The sequence below is a fragment of the Trachypithecus francoisi genome, unplaced genomic scaffold (genome assembly GCF_009764315.1).
Source record: "Trachypithecus francoisi isolate TF-2019V2 unplaced genomic scaffold, Tfra_2.0 Lachesis_group1, whole genome shotgun sequence".
In the NCBI taxonomy this organism is placed as follows: Eukaryota; Metazoa; Chordata; class Mammalia; order Primates; family Cercopithecidae; genus Trachypithecus; species Trachypithecus francoisi.
The window spans coordinates 165,605,815-165,626,189 of NW_022681454.1; the positions used below are offsets into that span (position 1 = coordinate 165,605,815).

General features: G+C 34.9%; 1 protein-coding gene and 1 long non-coding RNA gene across 3 annotated transcripts in view; both read left to right on the top strand.

The window, feature by feature from the left end:
- The window catches only part of GALNTL6 (polypeptide N-acetylgalactosaminyltransferase like 6), a 1,250,966-nt gene that overhangs the window by 210,860 nt on the left and 1,019,731 nt on the right, over positions 1 to 20,375 (top strand). The window contains exon 1 of one of the 2 annotated variants that reach the window (XM_033215694.1): positions 19,520 to 19,606. The exons of the other annotated variant lie outside the window; for it this stretch is intronic. Coding sequence (XP_033071585.1) covers positions 19,520 to 19,606 — 87 coding nt within the window. Of the gene's footprint in view, positions 1 to 19,519; positions 19,607 to 20,375 lie in introns of those variants that run through there. 2 annotated transcript variants of the gene reach the window in all.
- LOC117086129 lies at positions 920 to 13,443 on the top strand. Its single transcript, XR_004438210.1, has 3 exons — positions 920 to 930; positions 2,992 to 2,993; positions 12,710 to 13,443. It is a non-coding gene; the product is annotated as an uncharacterized LOC117086129 (long non-coding RNA).

Sequence of the window (20,375 nt, forward strand, 5' to 3'; positions counted from 1 at the left end):
CTGACGTGTTTACTATGACTGCTTTCTTGCTGCAGTGGCAGAGTTGTGTAGTTGTGACAGAGATTGTATAATCCTGCCCTTTACACAAAATATCTAGACCCTTTAGATAGACCAATAGAAAATTTTCCAAAGAATAAAAACCTATTAGCCTAATGAGCCATTTGGATATTTCTGAATTGTTATCTGTATATATCCTAATAACATTTTTATTGCACTACTAATTGCTCACGGCTGCCAACTCAGTGAATAACTTTTAACATACATGATTATCAGTTGAACAATCAAAAATTGTTTTCTCAGCATAACCTTATACTGCTGCTAAAATCAGTGTCTTTAGTGAGTTGTCAGAGCCCAAATAAGATGTTTTACCATTCTAACAAGGCATAATTATTTTTAGGATATTTGCTCCAAACCATCTAAGTTTTATTCTATATGTGATGTAATAAGTTAATATGACACGTAAAGTGCCACATCCCTGACTAACCTCCCCTGTGCCTTAGAGTTCTCAAAGTGCTCTGTCGCGCCCTCTACTGTCTGGGCTGTGTAACAACTCAGACACCTTGAGGAACTGGCCATAGCTGTGATATCTTTTTTATATATTTTGTAGAAGTCATAGGGGCAGGCAACCCATAATTTAGGAACAGATCTGGGTATCTGTTCTTCCTTAAGGGGAGTGTGTGTGTGTGTGTGTGTGTGTGTGTGTGTGTGTGTGTGTTTAATTTGAGAATAAATCGAAATATTGAATCTCGAAACACAAATGAGAATATTCAGCATATGCACTGTGGTTATGTATGAATTTTCTTTGGCAAGTCAGACTCAGTGATGTGATGCGCACACTTAGTCATCTTACATTTGCCAAAGTAATATGAGTACACAAACTCATGAATTTACAGCAAGCAATGTTTCCAAGTCACTTTTATTTTAAGAAATGTATATAATTGTGTACCTGCATTAAAACATTAGATTCAGAATATCATGATAATTATGAAAAAAAAAGAGGGTAGTTGTCTTACAAAATATGATACAAAATAAGAGTTATGGAAGTTGTGGATTTTAGGATTTGGGGTATACTGCCTTAGGTATCTTTTGGTTCATCAACAGTCAAGAACATGCTTTCTATACTAAAGGGAAAGTAATTTCATGTCTTCATGCTGCTAAATTTAGAGTTGCAAATAAATTTGTATAGAAGGATCAATATAAAATATATTTATTGCAAGACATACAATTTCTAAACACCTGCACTAATTAAACATCTTAATGTTTGGTGAAAATCATATTACTATCATTACTATTATATTACTATTATATTAATATGCAACATAACTTGCCATTTTCACAGTAAAATAATTTTTAAGACTTTCAGTATGTCTATAGTATGTCTATGCCAGTCTTTTTTTAGAACAAGAATGCTTATTACCTGATATTTTGAAATACTATAAAGCAAAATAAAAAGGACTGCCTTCTTTAAAATGACTTAAAAATTTTTTAAATGTAAAAAGCATGTAAAGTTTTCAAGAATAAAAGACAAGTCCATAATATCACTAAGCATGAAGAAAAATATAGGCGGGACAAAGTTTCCTGCGGCTAAAATATGAAAGAAACCATCACAAGTTCCTAATAAATTCAGACTCCTAAAACCAATAATATAATAATAAAAATTGGCAGTGGATATTATGCCTAGGAATATTTCTGGCCTATTACTAACATCTAGAATAAAAAGGCTTTAGAATCTATTGATTGTCATAATATAACTAAGTAAAACAATGCATTTGTGTTTAAAACATGCAGTACATGTGACAATAATTTAAAATCCTTCATTTAGTGCTAGCTTTGAGATCTCCTAAAGCCAGGAAAAAGGAGAATATGACCCAATGCTAACACTATCAAACAAAGTAATACAGTTGATGGAAAATACAGTTGAGCACTCCCAGCAGAGGAAGGTGTGAATTTCCTCATACATCATCTTAATGGCAACATTTTCTACAAAGCGACATGGAGCACTCCTTTCATATTTCATGAGTTCTATTTGCCTGACTTCAAAATGCCAAATGTGCCAGTGAACAGTGCTTTAATATTCATGGGTTTTTGAGATGGCTTTGACAGTTGTCAACTAGAGAAATGACTTCATCAGGAAAGAATCTAACTTATGATTTCCAGCACACATATAAAATCATGTAGTCATTGGCACATGCATTCTATTTAAAAGGTATTATTTGCATAGTTATCTTTTATGAAAATTACAAAGCTATAAAATCTTTTACGTAACAGTAAGACATCTGTAAATCTTATTTGGATATATACTTAGCATTTCAGAAAATTTTGTTAACCCCAGACATTTAATAATGGAGTTATTTTTACAAATGTCTTTTGAAAGGACATAGCCCAGTAAGTATCCCAAAAGTTCTCTAAAGCATAAGTCATCACAACACAAATCACACATGTATATGAACAATTCACATTTATTTCCCTTTTATAATTCAAAAGCATATTAAGTAATTCAGTTTATAGGAAAAAAAATTGCAGGATTTTTCTTTAGCCCAAAGATTTGGATTTGGGGTCTTGAGTCTCTCGATTACCTTTCACACACTAAAAATAAAAATAAAATTTAAAATTACCCATGAAATAGAATTCACTAATGTTAATCTTAAAAGTTTTAGGAATTTTTCACAGAATGTCAGTAATTCATAATACATTGAATAAATTGTATAAATCACACAAAGTCATAAGAATTTTTAGTGTGCATTATCTCATTGTATTCTCCCAAAAATCTTACAAGCTGGAAGAACCAATAGCATCATACCATCAGATTGAGAGTAATATCTAACAGTTATCCGATACTCACTATTAATACATGCCAGTCACTCTTTTAAGCACTTTATATGTATTAGCTCAATTAATTTCAGTACTATAATTAACCACTTTTGTAGATGAGACAAATTAAATAACTTGTCCCATATTTCCTCACTAGAACATTGATTAGGAGCCAGGCAGTCGTAGTCCTATAGCCTGAACTCCAACAGAAACTCTAAACTGTCAGATGTTAAACTACACTGATAACCCAGCTGACGTTTCTACTTTAGGATTGTTTCCATTTCTTTATTACACAAAGGTTATTCTTATTGACTGGTATATTTAATTCATTGAATTTAGCCTTGAAACAATATCTCTTTTGGGGACTATTCTGTTAGCACTGAAAGTTACCCTGGGGATAACATGAAGTTTTGAAATTAAGTGTGATGTATTATCTCTTTTCTTTTTATTCATCTTTCCTTGTTCTTTAAGTTACAAGCATTCAAAGAGGCAATAGAGGTACGTGTGGAAAGATGGCTTGAGTTCCATACATTAGATGATTGTACATTTCCTATTGGCTCGCACTTGGCTATGGACTATATATAGATATACATAAATTTTAAAAGCCTGAAATATTAATTTTTAGAGCTTGCTAAGATAACAGACCCAGTGCCCCTTACTTTCTTCTAGTACATGCCCTGTCACTTAACATGTATCAGTACAATAATAGTTTATCTTCTCTGTGTTTATACATGGGTTGTTTAGTATAATTCTAAAAATCAATAAACTGCGGAGACTAGAACTCTGAGACTGGAACTAACAGTATTCCTGCAGAATCTCCCCACTGCACAGCAATGCTCTTACATTTTCCTAGTCAGCTCTTTCTCTCATGCTCCATGGCATCTATTTGGTCTTTCTTAAAAATATCTAGTCCTTTTCTTTCCCACCACTTTGCGCAGATGGCCATGCCTACTGTTTCACGGGAAATCTAGATAGTGTGATGCTATACCTGCTCACATAAAAACATTAAAAATGCCCTCTACATTCCTCTCTTTTCCTTGTCCCCTCTGTTATGCTGTAAAAGCTTAACAACTCTGCCTGTGCCCTGAATGCTGCCTCATTCCACTTCCTCAAAGTCTTAACTCTTGTAGTTATCTTTTTTTTATCTAGAGGATACAAAACTTTGTATCATTTAGGATTGGACAGACTATGCTGAAATAATAAATAAACCTCAAACCATCTTCAAATCATGAGCAATGTTGCTATATCCACACTATTACTGCCTATTCAATTCTCAAAATTAGTTTTAGTTTCTGGAAGTAATCACCAATAACTTAACTTTAAAAAAAATTCTGGAGACCAGGAGCGTTGGCTCAAGCCTGTAATCCCAGCACTTTGGGAGGCCGAGGCGGGTGGATTATCTAAGGTCAGGAGTTTGAGACCAGCCTGGCCAACATGGTGAAACCCCATCTCTACTAAAAATATAAAAATTAGCTGGGCATAGTGGCACATACCTGTAATCCCAGCTATTTGGAGACTGAGGCAGGAGAATTGCTTGAACCTGGGAGACGGAGGTTGCAGTGAGCTGAGATCACGCCATTGCACTCCAGCCTGGCCAACAGAGTGAGACTCTGTCTCAAAAAAAAAAAAAAATTTAGAGATAATATTCTCAGTCCTCTCTTAATCATCTATTCAGCCTTATTTGCAAATTCTGTGTATCTCCCTTGAAACACTCTTTCTTTTGTTTTTTTCCTGATATATACACATATTTTTCCTGGCATTTTAATTCCAAACTTAATTTTTTATATAATCCTGAACATTGATATTTGTGAGAATTTAAGTCTTTTTTCTTCTCTTTTAAATATTTCATCTTTTCTTCAGCCCAAGTCCAATTTGCTAAAGAGAGTTTATATATTCTATCCTCCAGTTTAACATATACACATTGTTCTTGCTTTGCTGAGTTCTGATATATGTAAATTTCAGTAACTATTGTTTAGTTACATAATACCAAACCCCCAACAGCAAAATTCAAAATTCGAATTCAAAACTGTGAGTAATTATGTGAAGTTAATCTTTGCTGCTAGCTCTTTAGTCCACAAATTAACACATTAAATAATAAGTATGCATCATGATCAGTTACCAACCCCATTACTTTCTTCGAAGTCTGTTGGTGGTTGGTCACTGGTCATTTGTTGTTAAATTCACAAACAGCAAAGCCTGCAGTTATGTTGATTCTTTGTCTCCCAGTTATGAATCCATGTGATATATTTTTAAATGGATAAGTGAAAGAGAGTTGGCCAAGAAAGATGAAAGAGCAACAAGGAAATAGAAAGTGATAATGCCAGAAGTGAAATTCAAATAGAACATAAAATAGATCGATAGAAGAAGTAGCTAACCCTGAAAATGTTGGCATTGGCACTGTCCAAGAGAATCTAGATCTTTCTCTGCTGAGATATTCTGTTTTATTATCCATTACAAGCATATTTCCTTGCTGCCACTGGGCTTGGTTATAACAGCTGCTTTATAATCCTCTTCTCTACATTTTGACACCGGGATATTTCATGATCAGGCTCCAATAATTGTTCTATCTACTGATCATGTGTCACATTTATTTTCTTCATGTCAACTAATTTTGCAAAATATCATTGGTATTGTGAATTTTGTATTGTTGATTCTGTTATATTCTCCCAAAGGGTGTTGACTTTTTTGTTTGTTTAACTGGCATATAAGTTTGTTTGGTATAAACCGCAAACTTTTGTATGTAATCCAAAAAATATTTTCAATGTGGTGAACAAAATTTGTATATTTTACATTTTGAGACTTCTTGATATTTGTTCTTTAGCCTAGAAAGTGAAGAAAAATGACAGAAGCTGAGAAGCTTTTTAATGAGGAAGTCTTAAAAGTATGATGAGCAAAATAACATTCTTCGATGTCCAGCAGACAAATGGTGAAGGTAGAAAACTAGGTTATGTATTTGAGTATTTTGCCAGAAGCTTTGGCTATATTAGCAGCTGTCATCATGGGGAGATTTCCACCATTATGTAGTTTCTCTAGCAGGGGACAGTAAGGAAGGAGTTGTGGAGAGAAAGCAGGAATCTACAAAGGACAGTTCATAAGAGTGCATCGCCAAAAACTTTCCAAGAGGAACACATGAGAACTGGGAAGTGAAAACAGCCTCTGGAAGCTCCCAGTCAAACATGCAGAAGAGAAGGGGAGTGGGGAATCTGCCTAAGCAGATGGGCAAAATGTTTAAACCAAGGTTAAGAAGGTTAACCAATAACATAAGGTTAATATGCAATTGTCAGTACCTATAAAGGGAAAAACTTCGGGACAACTCATGATACTAAAATGACTTGATTGCGTCTAATGTTAACATATTTTATTCCAGAGTAATTTCATTAAGATGAAGTTAATTTACATGCTTACTCTTGCTGTGAGAAAGACAACTTCAGGGCTACAAAAAATTACTTTGTATTTAAATATAAATAAACATATTTGCAAACCATATAAATTTGGTTAAATGAACCAAGAAAAACATCAGTCCTTTGGAAAACATATGTTTATGAAATAGTAATTTCATCAATGATAGTGAGCAACACGCTTTGAAAGAAACACAAAGTCAAGACCCCTGGGTTTCCTGGTTTTCTGTAACAATGGCATGATGGAGGTGAGAATAAAACGGAGACTAAAAAATAGCACGTTAATCATCATTGCACTTTCTGGATCTTGCCTATGAAAGACATATTTTATGTATCAACAACCAACAAGTTAAATATTTACAAAATAAGTTTTAGACTGATATTAAAGGTATTTCTCTGGAAAGATTTTTCTCAGCTATTCTCATCTATCTGCTTGTTCTTATTTTTTTCTCAGTTTTACTCTTTTGTAATATGCAAAGAACTTTGTTCTTTTTATGTCCCTTTTATATTTTTTACTTTTTGCTTCCTTTTTCCGAAGACTTCATTTTTCATAACATATGTTCCTTTTTTTAAAATCATGTAATAGAGTTACCCTCTTTCAGATGCTTCAAAATAAACAGTTGTGAGAAAAGCAATTTGCTTACTGGTTCAACTTCTACCGTGCCATTAATAATGACTAATAATTATAAAGATAATAACTATTGATGGTCTAATATGTTGTTTGAATACATAATTTTGATTAATTCTTCCAATGATGCTTCAACATGAAAACAGTATCTTCAATTTACAGCTGATAAAATTGATACTTAAACAGGCCAAGTGATTTTTCAAGATTAGGTAACACACTGGAAGAGCCAGGATTCTAACTACAATTCCCATTGGTTTTTCACATGCATTGCTTTCACACTTTGATCGTAATTATTTGTTAATATCTTAGAATAAACTATTAATGTCATTATATATCTATTGATGACTTGCAACTGCACATTATAATTCTGTACAAGTCAATTATAATACCTACAATATCATTTGTCTTAATCGGTTGAGTGTTATTACATATTATATTGCTGATACAACAATAATTTTCATTATTTATATGATCATTTATAAAGAACTTACCTAAATAGTACACAAAGGCATTATTAAAAGTTCTGAGGGATGAGAGGAAAATTGAAGCCTGATATCTAATTGTTTTTATATTTCAGATTGTTAATCACAGCCATCTCATAATTTTACATAATGTTGATGATTGCATGAGTTGAGAACATTTTCTATTAGGTTTATTCATCCCTGTGAATCAGAACTTTGACACTCACAATAGCAAGGAAAGTGGTTTACTTAGAATGGCGTTATTCTTTGCATGGCGTTTGCTCTTTTTCAAAGGCAGCGTTTGACCTTTTCTTTGAAATCATCTTATTGCTGAGTGTCTTAACATTTAGTGGGCAACAAGCTATCAATTATATTAAGAAAAAGTTCTACATGCTGATCTAATGCAATCATTGAGAATACTTTTGAAACATATTTGAAATTAGAAATTTTAGCTGAATCTGAAAGACCTTTCATTGTGAACTTTAGCTTAAATAATTTACAGACATTTTTAATCCACTACTAGAGGAATTCAAAAGTACCAACCTGTGATTATATCCTAAATATCTTAGTCCCTTTAGGCAAAATGATAGAGTATCTAAAATGATTTAAAGGCTTTTTTATGATTAACAAAACTGTAATTCCCTACATTAGAACTATTTCATTGAATAAACACTTATTGATCACTTATTGTATGCCTGGCCCTTTGCTACAGGTGTACTTTGTATAAATTGATAGTAGCAAGGAGTAATTTATAAAGCGTCATAGGTCTAAGTGTGGTGGATTAAAGATGGCTGCAAATACATCAGCACTCTTCTCATTGAGATGTGAAGTTTTTGTATCCTCTCCTTGACTCTAGTCTAGCCTGTGAGTATTTCCACAAATAAAATGTAGTGGGAACTGAGGTTATGCCATTTCCAAGTTTAGCTTAAAAGAGAACTGGCAGTTGATACATTCTTTCTCTTGGATTACTCAACTCCAGTTAAGAAGTATAACTATTATACTGTAAAAAGCTAAGACTTACTTCTTGGAAAGTCATTTGAAAAGGTCATGTGTAGAAAGCAAGGGGTATTCAGCCACCTTCCAGCTGCTCCAGTCCTCAGCCATTCAATTAATAGCACTGATACCCTGAAAATTTTAAGTAGACACATTTTCTCCAGTATGCCCTGTTCCAACTCTTAATCCCAAAACAATGAAATTTAATAATAACAAGTTTTGTTTTAAGCCCTATGAGTTTTGGGAAACTCTGCTACTAACAGAATTTGTGATATTGGGAATTTTATTTGAACTATTTATACCTGCAATTGTAAATAAATAAAATGATAGTGTCTATCACATTATTATAACTAATGAGACACTGATCTTGATGTTTCTAAACTGTATATAGCACATAAAAATAAGCCTTTAACTCTATAACTTGTATTTCCAGCCTAGACTTCTCTTATGGGCCCAGACATAATCATATATCCAATTGCTTACTAAGCAATTCTACTTAAACATTTTATAGCACTTCAAACTTGTATATTCAAACTTTTCATATTCCCTCACAACCTGCTCCCCTTTCTGTGTTCCCTATTTTGGCATATGGCACCCCATCTATTTATTTTCACAAGCAAAATCCTCAGTTATCTTTGATGCTTTTCTTTTTATTATCTGGAAAAAATCTACTTTTTAAAAAAATATACAAAACAACTCAAAAATGTTTTCACTTCTTCTCCCACTGCTGCTACCTTTCTCAACTCATCTCTCTCTCTCTCTCTCTCTCTCTCTCTCTCTCACTCTCTCTGTCTGACTATTCTGATAGCCAACTCATGTCATTCAGACTTCTGCTCGCTGACTACATCAACTTCTGTCACTGCTCCAAGTTTTTACCTTGTTCTATCAGAACAATCTTTAATAGTAAAAAAAAAAAAAAAGAAAAGAAAAGAAAAAGAAAAGGTAATTATTGTGATGCATAAAACTATTCAATGAAATTCAATAGAAAACAATTTAAAATTTGAAACACTGTGTTACAGACTCTCCAGTGTCTAGCCTTTGACACCGTTCCAGACTGATAATCTGATAATGAGCCACTGTCTTTGTTGATCATTAAATTTCAGTCACACAACATTCTGGCCTATTTTAAAAATATGTCTCGCCCTTTCTCATCATCAGGGCTTTGCAAAGCCTTCTGCACACACTTTCACTGAGTTAACTAGCAATTATTTAGGCTTTTGTACAATCGTTTCCTCCTCAGGAGAATTCTCTCTGACAAACTCAGGTTTGATTAAAATCTCTTAAATGTAATCTCTTTATACAGTATCTTCTTCATGAAGTTCATATAATTCAAATGGATTCCTTTTGTGTGTGTGTGTGTTTATTATTACCATTTATATTATTTGAGGCCATGGCACAGAGAGGGTTAAAAGTGGAACCCAGCAATGAAAGGTAGGGAAAACTGATAAGATATGATACCAACTTTCAATATTGTCAGAGGCCAGGCTTTATTAAAGGATAATCATATTTCTCAGCACTGTGAGCTATGGATCTTATACATTGATTGCTCACATTTGTACACACATGTGCATGTGTATATATAAAGACATAATGATATATAACCGTGGCTGTACTTTTTCATCTTCTAAAGGTTTTATGTATAGGATTAGAAGATGGGTTACAAATGTTAAATAAATAGAACAGTTACTAGCTTCTACAAGCATTTGTTTAGTGTATAAATATTCCAGGAAATTTTCTGGAAATATAGGAAATAGTATTATCTAACATAAGGCAAAGTGTTCTCTACCTATTCTTTGTTGAAGATTTTCACCAAACACTAGTATAGTTTAAAATGCAAAGCTATCTTCGATTTTGAAAGGTATGGCCTTTCATCCATAAAGGCCAAACAGGCCCTTATTTCATTTTCTGTTCTGTTTAAATGTTTGCTTTAAATGCCACAAGTTTATGGCATGCATATTAAATAATGAAATTTAACCATTCTTTGTAGACATGAGAGTAAGCTTTAAAGAGATCTATTAGTCTACTTTAAAACAGAATCACAACTTCTGTCTTAGGAAACAGTGTAAGATAGGAAAAAGATGAAGATGAAAGCTGAGCTTCCCACTTAGCACTAGGATCTTAGCAAAAATGTTGAGATTCTTCATGCACAAAATTAAGAGGTCAGAAAAAGTCAATTCTAAGTCTCTCCCAATTTTAACATTCTACCATATTTTAATTACTCAAGTCACCTAAAATTCCTTCTGGCCACTTCCTATAATACAAAGGCACTATTGATAAAATGGTCATATACTCGATACTGTTATCCATTGAACATTAAAATAATATTAGGCTGGTGCAAAAGTAATTGTGGTTTTTGCCATTACTAATGCCATTATAAATCTATGGCACTTTAAAGTCAAATTGAAAAATGCATACTATCATTTGTTTATATTTTTGGTGTTACATTTCAAGTATGTAGTGAGAAGCATGAAGAAAACCGAAGTCTAGCTTACCCTGAGAATGTAAATTTTATCTTCAGATATATGCCTTTCACATAAAGAAAACTCAACAGACTTAGGGAAACAAATAAAAATGAAAGTAATATCAGGCCATTTATTTTGAAATTGCTTTTGGAAAAAATCTCTTATCTTTTACTTTGCCACCATTAAATTAATTATTTATTAAAACCCAAAGTTCTATAATGATTATATTGTACTAATATTCAACACATTGTATTCTAATTATATGCTTGTAAATGCTGAGAAGTGTCACAATTGTACAATATTGGGAAAGAGATGAGTTTAATTTTGCTTTTTTCATTGTAATTGATTTATCAGACTCTCTAGAGTTATTAATCCTTTGTAATAGAGTTTAAACAATTGTAAATTCAGACACTTGCCTTTGAAATTGTGATAACTTCAAATAATAAGGCATGCCCAGAAAACTTTGCATGACTTAAAATATCTATTTGAGCTACAGAATTAGATAAGGCTTCTTCTTTTCTATAAAATATCAACATCTACAAAATTATATTTCAATTACTTTTCCTATACAATATAATTCAGTGGGTGCACATAGATAGTTATTGGATGAAAAAATGTAAAACCCATGTCAAGTATGCCAGACTGTGCTGTGTATCACCAACTGTAATTTAAATGTGACTATTTTATTCTTATATAATTTTGGCTTTTCATTGTTCATGATACATACTAATTAGCTGACAGTTTACCTTCATTTAATATATTGTTTTCAATATCATACAAAAACTTTCAGTGTTTGATTAGAATATACTTGAAATAATGTTTAATCTGCCATACTTTTCTTCTTCTTCACTATAATACAGTAGAGCACTGTGCTCCTAAGAGTCAAGCTTACATAAGGCCAGCTTTGCTTTTGTACCATGGAGCAGATGGGTTTGAATTATATTCTAATGCAAAAAGAACTCCACAAAATTTGCCCATATTTATGTGGAAAAATATAACCTGTTAATCACAGTGTTCGAGAATTTATATATTTAAAAATCAATATAAAATTTTCCTAGTTTAAAGTCATCTCAGTGTTTGCTAATTTAATTTAAAAACAGCATCATAAACATTATAAGTGAGGTTCTGGCATTTTGAGATTTTTTTAAAGGGTCAAATACATGATTTAAAAATAATTTCATGTTCAACATCGTATTAAATGCTTTCCAAACACTCCATACATACTTTGGTATTTATAGAAAAAGGACTATTATGTCAGATGCAAAACCACTGTTCTTTTATAGGCATGTAAACTGATATTTCATGTTTTCCTCAATAGAAAAATATCTCCATATTCATAGGCAGTTAATAAACCAAATGTAGGTCATTTGGAAATTCACATTAAAGTTTAATTATTGCACACTGTACAATAGAACTAAAATAAAAAGAAAATAAAAACTAAACAAATTCCTCCTATCTAACTGAGATATGATATACTTTGACCATCTTGTCCTCATTCCCCTGGTCACACTTCTGTCTCTGTAATCACCATTGTTCTCTCTGCTTCTATGAGTTCAATTGTTTTAGATTGTTTAGATATAAGTGAGAACTTGTGTTGTTTGTCTTATTGTGCCAGCTTATCTCACTTAGTATAATGTTCTCCAATACCATCCATGTCTTGCAAATGACAAAATTTTCCACTTTTTTAAGGCAGAATACTATTTCATAGTGTATATATACCACATTTTTATGATCATTTCATTCATTGATGGACATTTGATTCCATAATTGATTGAGTTGATTTCAATCAATTGAATTGGTTGATTGCATAATTGAGTTGATTCCATAACTTGGCTGCTGTGGATGATGTTGCAATAAACACGGGATTACAGATATTTCTTTGATATATTTATTTTAACTCTTTTGGGTAAATATCCAGAAATGAGATGTTAAATCATATGGTAATTCTAATTTTAGTTTATTATCGTTATACTTTAAGTTCTGCAGTACATGTGCACAACACACAGGTTTGTTACATAGGTGCACATGTGTCATGTTGGTTTGCTGCACTCATCAACTCATCATTAACATTAGGTATTTCTGAAGAAATTCCATATAGTTTCCCATAAGATCTGTACTAATTTACATTTTCACTAGTTGTATACAAGGGTTCCCTTTTCTCAGCATTATCACTGACACTTGCTATCTTTTGCCTTTTTTATAAAACCCACTCTGAAAAGTGTGAGATAATATCTCTTCATGGCTTTAATTTACATTTATCAAATGATCAACCATGTTTTTAAAAATATATCTGCTGGCCATTTGTGTATCTTCTTGTGAGAAATGTCTATTCAGGTCCCTTGTCATATTAAAATTGGATTTCTTTGCTGTTGAGTTATGTGAGTTTCTTATATATTTTGTATGTTTACCCCTTATCAAATGTATGGCTAAAATATTCTCTCCCAATCTTTAGATTGTCTCTTCGCTCTGTTAATTATTTTCTTTGCAATGCAGAAGCTTTTCTAGTGGATGTAATTTCCTTTGTCTATTTTTGTTTTTATTGCCAGCCCGACCATCTACTTTATGTTATATATTTACTTTTTCAAACATGACAACTAATCTTGCCATTTTTTCAGAGACATATATTCGGAGACATCAGGGGATGAGGTTCTACATTCTGAGATTTTCTTGGAGAAAACTCCCATTAATTCTTGTGAAATAAAGGAGAAAATGATTGCTTATTGAAACAAACTAACTTGCTGAAAATAAACATCTACTTTCCTTCAAACCTTGCACTCACTTCCTTTAATTGACCCAATTGCTGCCACTTTGGCCTCCCCACGCTCCCCGCGCTCTGTGTTGATTCCCTGGGAAGGTTGCATTGAGGCAGTGGCTCTCAAATCTAAATTTTCCATGAAGTTTTACTCTCTATTAGTTGAAACAGACAACACCATCTCCTCACTAAAGATATATGCTACAGAAGTATACAAACAGGTCCTGGAGCCTAGGGCATTCATTAAAATAGAAATACCATAAACATTTATTATATCAGAAATGGGAGACTGCACACCACTGGCCGAACAACAGATGTGTCAAAATGATGCATTAGTTGAATTTTGCCATGCTTTCCTCTTCCTTTTCTACCTGAGAACAAAGCAATGTACTAGTTAGAAAAAGTAAAATAAAATAAATTCAGAGACTGAGTTGCAGAGTAAATGATATCAAAACTCTCTGCAGATTTAATAAAAGTAAATTGCTAGAAGTCATTACTTTTCATGTTTATTGATTTTTGCAGTCAATATCATTATTAACTAGTGGAGAAAAAGATTTATCATGAAGTTCCAAAATACAGAGTTAAAGGAAGAGGAAAGTTCAGGTAGTTCTCTATTTAAGGAAACATTGTACTCATGAACTATTATCAAAAAACAAAGAATTGATAGTCAACGTTTTTTTAAAAAAGGTTTTCTCTAGTCATGAAAAAGTATAGATTGTGTAAAAGAAGGTTGTGCTTATTTTTAAAAATTTATATTGTATTATTGTGTTAATATAAAAAATTTAAATGAAGCAAAAATGAGTAAAACATTTTTTCCACTTGAGTATACCAATTTATATTTTCTACTACTGTTCTTCAGATTCCTGAAGCCCCCTAATAACCTAATAGCAGTGTTACTAATAACATCGCAAACTCCTTGTATAAACTCCACAAAGACAGGAAACTTGTTTATCTTTCTCTTATCTTCACAGTGCCTGGCATATCATAGAATCAATAAATATTCTTGAATGAAGGAAGAACCAGCAAGTTTCAATGTAATTTTGAAGGGACTAAGTCATCAACTGAGGGGAATAACTTGGGTGAACTGACGGGAATAATATCCTTTTGCTATAATATCCCATTACTATGCTAATGTTTCAGTGCAAAAGAAGCCAAGATGAAGAGACCAAACTCCATGAACTTAAAAAATGGATTTATAGATACAGAATATCCACAAGTCAAAACTTAAACTTTCTGATATGTCCAGAACTATTTCAGGTTAAATTTTTGATTCTATTCCTGCATCTCTGAAGCAAAACTCATAAGCACAGCTATTTGAACAAAATATCTGCTAATCTTAAGCCATTTTCCCTCAGTCACCACAGAAGGCTATAATCATAGATGCTACTTATGAGTCAATGATTCCTTCAAATGGTTTAGTTATCAATAAAACCATCAAATGGACTGTTTCCCATAAACTTGGATGAAAAGTATTATGCATATTATATTATGTGATGTTAAAATATTGTTTTCATGAACTAAAATTCGTCTTAATTGTAACAAATGTAAAATTTGTATATTTTGAAATAATAACCAATCTGTTTTAAAATTTCCCACTGAAAAGTTTTTCATTTTTTATTTTATTTATTTATTTTTTTTTTGTCACACTGTCAGAAGCATTGTTGCAGCCCCATGCCAAGCACTAACTGCACACAGAGCACAATGCTCCAATTTGCATCCTCCAAAAAAAGACAGCTCAACCAGACTTAATGTATTTTGGCTGGCAATTTGTATGCCTGGTCTCTGCCCAATATACTTTAGTTTGAAAGAGCCAAGCTATAAAGCCTAGAATGATAGTTTATAATAGGAAGCTTGATAGAGTTGTTTCCACTGCTATTTTATCAGCTCCAGCAGTAGCGCAATTTGTTTCTTAAAGAGATGGGAGTGTTCCTTGTGGACAGAAGAATAATAGTGGGTTTTACAATGACTATTTTGGAGAAGTCATCTTTTTTACCTTCTGCAAATGCTATAGTATTTTTAGGTTATTTTATAATTTGTGTATAATCATAAATTATATATTTCTTTGTGGGTCTAGTTTGCTTTGTAAAATACTGGGACTTCATGAAACCAGTTTTTTATATTAAGCATTCACAAGAAGTAAACTTCAGTTAACTTTGTTCTCTTCATTAGGAACTTTCCCTGCATACACTTGCCTGGAGGGAGATTACTGAACAAAAAGAAACAGCAGAGAGATTTTGCCCATTTCTTATCTTCATTAAACTCCTGCCCACATGCCATTAGATTATCCTTTTTACCTTTTATAAAATAGTAATTGTCAATTACTTTACATTTTCTTTTATATTTAACTCTTTTGGATATTCTTAAATTATTACACAGAAAACTTAGTTTATCAGTAACAAGCCATATAATCACAGAACTGCACATAGAAGTTTTACCAGCTACAATATCACGGGTGGAAAGATTGAATTCTATTTTACGTGGCTTCTCAAGACCACGTTTATTCTCAAATGTAGAAAATGTACTCTTGCCAACTCAAGGTAACGTAAGTATTTCTAATAAAAAAATGCAGGCTCAGTCAGGTGCAGTGGCTCACGCCTGTAACACCAGCACTTTGGGAGGCCAAGGCAGGTGGATCACCTGAGGTCAGGAGTTTGAGATGAACTTGGCCAACATGGTGGAACCCTGTCTCTACTAAAAATACGAAAGTTAGCCTGGTGTGGTGGTGGGTGCCTGTAATTCCAGCTACTCAGGAGGCTGAAGTAGGAGAATTGCTTGAACCCAGGAGACAGAGGTTACAGTGAGCCGAGATCACGCCATTGCACTACAGCCTGGGTGACAAGAGTGAAACTCCATCTAAAAAAAAAAAAGAAAAGAAAAGAAAAAAAAATGCAGGCGCTATAGAGTAAATTCTCAATCAAATATAGATATTTTTCCTACTTTTACTCTCCTTCATTTTCTGGCTGGCAGGCTGGACTTTAGTAGTGGTGACTTTGGTTTTATTCCTTCAGAATTAGTCCCTGAGCCTATGATGTTACCAAACTAAACTGGGGTAGGCTCACTGGGCCAGTAAGGCCAAATACCCACACCAAGGTTTGCAGCAGGAGAAAGGAAAGCATTTATTTGCAGGGCACCAAGAAAAGATAATCAGGCAGTTCAGGCTTAAGTCCCAACTTCCCCAATGGCTTTCAGGTAAGTGTTTTCTTAAAGGCAAGTGTAAATTTCAGGAAAGCAGAAGTTACAGGCAAAATCATAAATCAATACATAGAGGTTACACAATGTTTGGCCTAAGGTCATATGTAGATTTGAAGTTCGTCTGATTTGCAGTTGGTTAAAAAAGAGAAGCTTTGTTTAAAAATTTGGGGTGGGCATAAAAGAACTTTAGCTTGTGGCTCCTGGATGTGGCTTCCTCCAGGCCCTTCAGGAAAAAATGTAGAACAAAGAACATAAGTGATCTGAGTTTAGTCCTTAGCATCCCCATTTGGTGTGGATCCAGATTTCAGCAAAACAACTCAGGGATATTTGTTACCTTTAGTTTCCGACTTTCTTGCCTATTGTTTTGAATATTACCTTCTTGCTTATCAAGTTCCTTATATACTTTTCCAGGCTAGCTAGGTCCCTGGAAGAAACTCAAGATTTTTCTTTAATTCTATGTTTGGGTGGGCCTACAGGCCAAGAGGGGTCCCTGCGCTAGCTAGGTCCCTGGAAGAAACTCAAGATTTTTCTTTAATTCTATGTTTGGGTGGGCCCACAGGCCAAGAGGGGTCCCTGCTCCCTCTCAATGATTCAAGTAAGAATAATTTATCTGGAAAATGAACTTAGGAAATACTGGGAAAGCAATGAGGAAATAAGACAGAATGCTAGTTAAGAAAGTATGGTTGGCCGGGCGCGGTGGCTCAAGCCTGTAATCCCAGCACTTTGGGAGGCCGAGACGGGCGGATCACGAGGTCAGGAGATCGAGACCATCCTGGCTAACACGGTGAAACCCCATCTCTACTAAAAATACAAAAACCTAGCCGGGCGAGGTGGCGGCGCCTGTAATCCCAGCTACTCGGGAGGCTGAGGCAGGAGAATGGCGTGAACCCGGGAGGCGGAGCTTGCAGTGAGCTGAGATCCGGCCACTGCACTCCAGCCTGGGTGACAGAGCCAGACTCCATCTCAAAAAAAAAAATAGGCCGGGCGCGGTGGCTCAAGCCTGTAATCCCAGCACTTTGGGAGGCCGAGACGGGCGGATCACGAGGTCAGGAGATCGAGACCATCCTGGCTAACACGGTGAAACCCCGTCTCTACTAAAAATACAAAAAAAAAAAAAATAGCCGGGCGAGATGGCGGGCGCCTGTAGTCCCAGCTACTCCGGAGGCTGAGGCAGGAGAATGGCGTAAACCCGGGAGGCGGAGCTTGCAGTGAGCTGAGATCCGGCCACTGCACTCCAGTCCGGGCAACAGAGCGAGACTCCGCCTCAAAAAAAAAAAAAAAAAAAAAAAAAAAGTATGGTTATCATCAAGGTTACTAATGTGTATAATGAATTTATTCTTGCTGGGGTATTCTTGGAATTTGTAACAAGGCACCTCATAGGTTTCTTCCTGAAACCTAAGAGTAGGAGTATTTATGATGCACTGTCATCAATCTTGGCAAAGGCAGAGTGTTAGTGAAGCAGAAGAGTTCCCTGACCCCTCTACAGGATGTGTGACAGGGGTGTGGCTTGTGTGTTCAGCACCATGCACTCAAATCCCTTACAGGAAGGGGAGCATGCAGACAGGCAGGTGCAAGAGCTGAGGTGAGTGTTTTGGGGCTCTGTCTCCTTGGTAACATTTAGGGGTGGATACCTATGATTTCCAAAGCCCAAGTGGGAGTGTGTTACAGTGCATTCTTCTAGCTTTGCTGTCCACAGACAGCTTAAGTGTTAACCAGCTCAGTGCCCTCTTGATACCCAGGTCCTTGTCTGCCATCCAGGAAGAATCACGTCACACATGGACTTGAAGGATAAATTCAGGGATCTTATTAAGTGGTGTAGGTGGCTCTCAGTGGGATGGATGGGGAACTGGAAAGGGGATGGAGTGGGAAGATGATCTTCCCCTGGAGTTTGGCTATCCAGTGGCTGATCTCTTCTCTGATCATCCCCAGCCAGACTCCTTTTGGCATTCAGACGTTCCGTTCCTTTTCTTCTTGCCTTCTCCACCACGCTGTTCTGCCATTCTTATGCTCTTCTGTTCATCTCCCTCATAGGTTCTGGAGCCTGGGGTCTGAGTTTTATATGGGCACAGGATAGGGGAGCATGGCAGGCCAAAAGGCAACTTTTGGGCATGAAAACAGGAATGCTCATTCCCAATTAGTGCCATGGGTTTCCAGACTTGCAGGTGGGGCCTTTGCCAGGGAACCACTCTTTTGTACCCATTATTTCCCTGTCTCCTGTCCATATAATTAGTTTTCTGACACTCTGGGAACTGACAAAGTAAATCAAAGCTTTGGGCAAAAGGGTGTATAGAGTCAACCTTTCAATAGGGCACTGATAGGGCTCTGGGGCTACACTCTCTGCCTCTAGCCTCTCCCTTACCAGCACTGTCATACAGCTTAATACGGTGATCCTGACTCCTCTGCAGCCATCTAGGAGATGAAATATTGCCTCTAAACTTTTATTTTACTAATAGCTTATTTTCACTTTGCAAGTGTATTCACCTATGACCGCTTAGATATTAAAAAAACAAAAAAATTGGACTCTGAAAAAAGGGTCCTTACATATAATTTCAGAAGCACTGCTTTAGAGGGCTTCTAGTTCTGGTCTTATATCGCAGTCATGGAAACGGAGCATTCGCAATTTTATATTATTTCAGTAGAGCCTCAGAGCAGAGAGGATGTAGGACATGTTCCACATTTCCCTGGGAAGAGCTTGGGGACACCGTGAGCTTATTTAGAGATGAACTTGAACACACCCTTGAAGTCCTATGCACATCTTCACCTCCTTAATAGTAACCACAAGCTCCAGATGGGCTGTCTACCCCAACCCATTCACCAGCCAGATGAGAGCCAAGTTCAGAGCAGGAGCTGGCCACCAGAGGAATCCAAGCATTAGTGCAGACCACAGAGTGCATGAGCTGGTTTATCAGGTAACCCGTAAAAAGCAAAGGGCTGCAGTGCAGATCAAGACAAGATAGGGTGGTTCGTCTCATGGATGCTTGTCGTTGAATCGGGACTTTAGGGTCAAGTAGTGTCACCATCATCTCTTTCTTTGGTGATCAATTTTGCCCAGGGTAGACAAGGTTAGCTTTACTATCACTTTGTATTTGGAATCGATTCAACCTGACTTCCTACAGAGCTTTAAGCTCTGATATTTGAAGTCAAACTTTTGGTATTCAGAAAACCTTTTATCTCATGAAGTTTTCCTATTTCACTGTCTCTACTAGTATAAACATATATACATATTCACCCATATTCTCTCTCACACACAATTGTATTTGCTTTAAAACAAAACAAAACAAAACAACAACAACAACAAAACTAAGTTATACGTGCCCTTTCTCTTCAAAACAATAGTTACATGAAGTTGTGGTTGCTGCCGGAACGTCAGGGGAAAGGGAATAAGTACCAGGCAGCACAATGAAAGAAAACTTAAATAATATTCAAGACTTACGCAGTGACATGTAAATAGGAGAAAAATAAAATACAAAGAAATACAACTAAGACTGATTTTAAGATAAATGAACTCAGGTGTAATTACCATTTTCATTAGATACCTAAACATATTTTTACCTGGAATAAGAATCTGAATACCAAATTTTAGCGATGAGAATTTCATAATTTCTGAATCATATTTTATGTGACAAGATTTTGAGGATTTCTTTGAAACCAGACATGGTGTTTTTTTTAAAAAAAAAA